At 48.8% G+C, this 6,000-nt stretch overlaps 1 protein-coding gene across 1 annotated transcript in view; it reads left to right on the top strand.

Annotated features, from left to right (window-relative positions):
* The first annotated feature begins 215 nt into the window (after positions 1–215).
* Positions 216–6,000, top strand: part of DCBLD2 (discoidin, CUB and LCCL domain containing 2) — a 46,518-nt gene continuing 40,733 nt past the window's right edge. Inside the window, exon 1 of the mRNA XM_055702026.1 lies at positions 216–573. Coding sequence (XP_055558001.1) covers positions 231–573 — 343 coding nt within the window. The 5' untranslated portion in view covers positions 216–230. The remainder of the gene's footprint in view (positions 574–6,000) is intronic.

Below are 6,000 nucleotides of genomic sequence, written 5' to 3'. Positions count from 1 at the left end.
CGGCATGGCTTGGAGCTCAGGGCCAGCTGCCCGCTGCCCGGCGCTCGCCTGTGGGGCACAGGCCACCAGCCCGCCCTACCCTGCCCTGCCCTGCCCGTCCCTGCCCTGCCCGTAGCGCTCTTGTGCCGCGGTTCTGCCGGCCGGGCCCTGCTGCCCCGGCGGGAAGGAACAGCCTGGGCGGAACGCTCCCGGCCAGCTGTGAGGGCGCGCGGAGGTGGCACGGCGAGGAGATGTGGCGCCGAACCCCCAGGGCGCCGCGCCGGGGCCGGGGCGGGCCGGCAGGAAGCGAGCGCGGCGCCGCGCTCCCGGAAGCGGTTGGGCGGCCGCGGCGTCTGCGGGCGGCGAGGGGCGGTGCTGGCTGTCCCGCACGGCGCGACGGGTGCGGGGCGCAGGGCACAGACGCGGCCCGGCCTGGCCGCCCCGCAGCCCGCGATGCCCTGGGACCGCCGGCCACGCCGCGGGGCATGGTGAGCCCGGGGCGGCCGCTCCCTGCGGGGACCCGGCGGGCGGCCTCGCTGCTCCGCTTCAGCCTGCTGCTGCTGGTGCTGCCACGGGGCGCCGGGGCGCAGAAAGGTGGGTGCGGGGGCGGGCGGGCCGCGCTGCCCAGGGCGCCGGGGGGGGCGAGGGAGACGGGCCCTGCGGGACGCTGCCGCTGGGAGGGGAGTCCCAGCCGTCCCCGGCGTGGGCCCGCACCCCGGAGCTGCCCCCCGGCCCGCAGGGGCGAAGGAAGAGCCCGCTCCCCGAAGGGCCCAGTCCGCCCTCGCCTCAGGGCGCGGGGCGGCGGGGCCTGGCGCCGAGGGGGGCCGCCGCGTTTCCCCCGCGGGCTGCGTGTGGCGGCCGGGCCGGGGCAGCCGCCGCGCCGGGGCGGTGTAGGGGAGCCCACGCGTGGAGGCGCCCGTCCCGCTGGTGCCGGGAGGAGCGGGCCGGGTTCCCGGGATCGCGGGGCGGGCTGCGGCGGCTCGGTCCCGGCGTGGCGGGAGCTGAGGGGGCGCCGCAGGAGCTGTCGCTTCGGTCACACGCCTGGGGAAGGCGGTGGCAGTCAGTGCTTTGACAACGTCGTGAAACTTGCGCCTCTGTGGGTACAGGGGTTGAGAATAGAAATTTTATGGTCCTCAGTCCTGCGTGCTTCTTGCACTGCTCTGCTTCCTTTCAGAAATTAAACGCTCTTCTTGTGTAACTTTCAGTATGTCTCAGATGGAAATATATTTGAATGTCACAAATGCTGTATTTAAATGCACAGAGGGAATCAGGAATGTGTGCACCGTGCTGTTAAACGTACACTTTACTTAATTTTTTGAATGCAGAATGGTCAGAGATGTGTCTGTAGAGCAAGCTAGTCGTGTTGACTTACCTCTTCTGCTTACTTCTAGCTGATCGCATTTAGTTCTAAGTACATTCCTATACATGCACGAAGCTAACACTAATAAATCTTTGGCATACCTGGTTTTGTTTTATTTTGGTTTAATTTATAATGGAGGTGGAGAAGACCCAATTGCTTTTGAGGGGAAATGGGACAGTTTTAACATTTAGCCTTCTGAAGGCTGCTGCCAGGTCAGTGGGGCAGCAGCAAGGTGTCAGTTCCTGCTGTAGGAGCATCGTGCTCCAAATGTGTGTGCTGACCTGACACTAGTCTGACCGTTTGGTGAGCAGACTGAGTTTGTTGTTCTAGGAGAAAACTGAAGTAACTGGGTGGGGAGGGAAGAGTCATAATTTTCCTCCAGATTATTGAGTCGAATTGTCTCAGAGTGGTTGGAGGTGTGCTAGAGTGGGTGGGAACATGCAGCAAGAGGTTGGACTGTGTGGACAGCAGGCTTTTGGGTGTGCTGGTCACTTCATCTTTTTATACTCTGAGAAACCGCTGAAGAGCTTGTTCCCAAAATTTCAATTTATGATGTTCCTCCAGTTAATGCTTAAAGTTTGCACAGAAGTCTCTCTTTTGAGCAGTAGGGGAACCTCTTTACTGACAAATCTCATTTTATTTGGCATCAAACCCCAGCTTGTTTTAAGGTTAGGGTCTCTGGTGTTGTCAAATACAAACACTGAAGTATCCTTCAGTCATTGAAACTGTTGAAGCTTCTAAGAAAAGTTCTGCTTGTGAGGGACTGTTTCCTTGCCAAAATATTTCATTTATCTTATTCCAGAGAAGGTTGGGGAGCGCATATCCTGTATCTTTAAATGCTGGCATAGTTCTAATTTGGGTAAAGGAGTCCCATGCGGAAACGAAACTGCTGTCTTGCTCATGAAGGGTCTGCACAGAGCTGTTACTAAATTGATATATTAAATATATGCACAGGCTTCTAAGAGAGTGTGTTGAGATTGCCAATAGAAGTACCCAAGGTTTAGGGAATTCCACAGTTAAAGTTGCTTTTAAGCTCTTCTATAAAAAATCTGGTAAGTGATACTAGATGGGAACCTAGCCTCATTCCTTGTGTTAGGGTGGCTGGTCGTCTGTTAATAAGCAACTATTAATTTTCTGTTCTAGCATTCAGCAGCACTAAGCCTCACATACTACATGGTATTTAAATCTTGTTTTCAAGATACAGTATTTTCATTTCTGACATGCTTTTCTGTAGAGCACCTCCCTAGTATGAACTGATGTAAAAATAACGTATGATTTTGGTCAATTTGAAACTTCCTTTGAATGTTGAGTCAAATGTTTTCTCTTTCCCTCTCTGGATAGCTGGAAACTTGAGGGATGAAAAAGTGCAGGTACTGCTGTGGTGAATATGCTTCTCACTTAGTAGCCCACTGTATTACCTTGGCAGATTTGGGTGGGATTTTTTTTTTTTTTTGGTCTATCATATTGAAAGTCATTCTGTGTATGTAATCTCACATTCTTTGGTCAAGGTCTTGAACTTGAGCATCTCAGTGTCTTGGAAAATATGAGCGTTTTGCATGAGGTTGAACACCTTCAGAAACACTGAAAAAGACTCAACAGAAAGTAACTGGTGCTGTCATATGGTCTCATGCGTTGGGGACTGTCCAGTGGCAGCTGTGCAAGTCAACTCTTGTGATTTTGAAACAATTCTATAGTGACTAGCTCCTGGCTGCAAGGAAACTGCTATTTGAAAAATACTTCAAGTGTTTTATTTTTCATGTAATTAAGCAGGTGTGAGTGAATGAAAGCAAGCCAGCCCATGTAAGCTTCCTGCTCTTTGTAGACTGCATTTTGAGAAGCAGTGCTCTTAACAGATGTTCAGCTATTGATACAAATTTGGTGTGGCCTGTTCATCAGTTAAGTTTAACCTTTTTTTGGCTTTAGAAGAACACAGCTAAGAGAGAAATGGTTGCTTAGCTTTCATCAAAGTAGAACTTGAGTAATGTCTTAGTTATTCTGCAGGTACTAAGATCTCAGGGTCTGCGGACCAGGAACTTTGTCATCACACATGTAGTTTGGTAGCCATCTGTTGGGATTCCTAGTGGATACTGATTTGCTTATAAAGCTGGAATAAAGCTTTAAGTTAAAAAATAAACTCGAGTGAATCCCAAGTGATTTGAAGCAGATTGGTTTTTTTTTTCCCCCCTCAACCTTTTATTTAAAAGAAATTTACTCTGGGTGCTTGGTTTTAAATGTGATTCCCACATTTTGTTGTAAAAAAAAAATACCAAACCATACAGATGTTGTTATATACTCAAACCTTTTGAAGAAAGTACCAGAAAGTCGTTTGTCACCGTAGCTTAAAAATGTTTGTGTCAATGTAGCAGAGGAAAAGAATTTTTGAATGTATGGTGCAAAGTTACCATGATCTGAAATGCTGAGTGAAAGGACTGATGGCTCTGTGCACATTCAACCTAATGAAATTTTCTATGGTCTTGTGTTTTGTGATTGAACTGCAGTATTCCTGGACCTGTTGTGTGTTCCTGTTCCTCTCTAGTTTTGCCGTGTGTCCTCCCCTTCCCTCTGCAGTGCTCCTGGTCTTGCCTTGGCTTGTCCGTCCGGCAAGGCAGTAGACAGCAGTGGCTTTGACTTGTGGCCAGTCCAGAATTAAGCACATGCTGATCCATCAGCTTAGCTTCTGTCTTTCTGTAGGACCTGAAATGGCTCGTGATTGTCCAGATGTTAGGGGCTGAAACAACTGTTGCGACTGTTGTGACTTCCTGGCCACTTACTGTGCAGGGGTGTCTTTGTCACTGAAGTACTGCATTTGGTTTACAGTGTGCTGAGTTCAGGAGTTCCTGAGACAAGTGGGAAGACTAGAACTAGCTGTGTGATTTTTGTGAACTTCATTTCCTTAAACTTTTTTTTTCAGATTCGGAAATAATTGTCCATTTTGTTCACTAAGATAACCTTCCAGTTGTGAACTTCAATCCTGAAAGGATCTAACTATGTCCTCCAGCTATAGATTTGCAAGAGAGGTGGCTTGATTTGGGTAGAAGGAAGCAGACAAAGAGAAGGTTGGTTGAGCTGCGTATCCATCAGCTGGGCAAGAGGGAGGGAGAGAGGTTGTAGCTTCTCCATAGATGTCTTGGAAGAGGTTATTTCCTTTTGGAACAGGTGACTGGCAAGGGTTCCAGCTGCCAAGGTAGCCCATTGCAGGTGTTTGTTTTTTTTTTTTTCCTTCCTCTCCTGCTGCAGATTGCTCCTGGCTTGTGAATATAAAACACTACCACAAAACTGTCTGCTGTATGAGCAATTGTCATGTCTTGGCCTTCATACAAGTGCCATTTTCTACTCTTGCTAAATTAGATTGGGTGGTGTCCCGTTGTCCTTTGTATCCATTGTCCTTGGCTGGGCTCATCTGGGAGGGAGTCACAGCCAAACCCTTGAGGAATTATTTTGATTGAAAAGATCCCCAGCTCTTTGGATGAGAGATTTGTTATCCCTCAAATTAACATCGGAGTAAGTGTTTTATGATGGGAAGGGCAGTGCTCTATTGAACTGTTTGGTTTTGCTAATAGGACAGTTTTACTTGAGAATGCAGAGTGTTTTGCAGATGCAATTGTGCAGAATACAGACTCTTGAGGATTTGGGGATTGGCACCACGTAGGGCAGGAGTGCTGAAGCAAATCCCCTTCATCCTTGTGCTGAGAAGTACAGAAGAATTTTTCAAGGCCAGGGCTTAAAGTGCTGCCAGGCTTAGCTGACATGTCTGCTGATCCAGGTTTTCTTTTTCACTTCCCAGCATTGCACCTTGAAGATAGATGTAGTGAGGAGGAGGAGGAGCAGTGCTCTAGAGAATTGTGTGGAGGAATGCTGTTCCTGGGGGGGAAGTGAGCTGGTGTTGGAAGTATAGACCTAAAAAGCAAAGATTTTTTTCCGCCTTCATTTACTGAGCCTTATTTGAAGTGGTTAGGTGGGTCTGGTGGGCAGAGGTATGTACATGTGTTGTGCAGAGCCATCCTTTCTGGGAGGGTGCCTCATAGCACCGATTCTGTGCAACCCAGCTCATCTTTGGGAGCCTGTTGAGGTCATGCTTGCGTAGTCTGCTCCTCTAAAGGAAAGAATCGCCATTTTGTGTAAATACTTTCTGGGACCAAGTATAAGAACTCATAAGAGTATTACATTTGGTTTGGATTTAAGCAATACAATGCACTTTGGTTTAAATATATATATACACTTCTGTGTACATGGCTATAAAAATCCAGTATCTGAGCTCATGTTAAAAAGGTAATGTAATCTTGTATGCTGCTACTGTGTGCATCTCAAGCCAGTGACCATCTAGCACATTAGTGCATTCTTTAGGAAAAATGTTTTCCTGCTACTGAATGGATATATTCAGCTTTCAAGATTTGGAAAAATGTTTTCTTTATGTTATTCACGTAAGAGAGTAATAATCCATCTGCTTTTCTGCAGTTCTGCCACCTGCTTTATACTCTGCAAAATGATGCATTAGGTCAGGGGTCCTCAAACTTTTTAAACAGGGGGCTGGTGCGTGGATGAAGTGGCAGGACATCATCTGCGGCTGTTTGGTTTCACCCCCCAACCCCCGGCGGGGGCAGGGCAGGGGGGGTCTGTAAATACTGGGGGGCTGGATTGAGGACCCTGGGGGGCTGCATCGG

This window comes from Falco cherrug, chromosome 2, assembly GCF_023634085.1.
Source record: "Falco cherrug isolate bFalChe1 chromosome 2, bFalChe1.pri, whole genome shotgun sequence".
NCBI lineage: Eukaryota > Metazoa > Chordata > Aves > Falconiformes > Falconidae > Falco > Falco cherrug.
The sequence above is the reverse complement of the archived record's forward strand: the minus strand, read 5'-3'. Positions and strand labels throughout refer to the sequence as shown.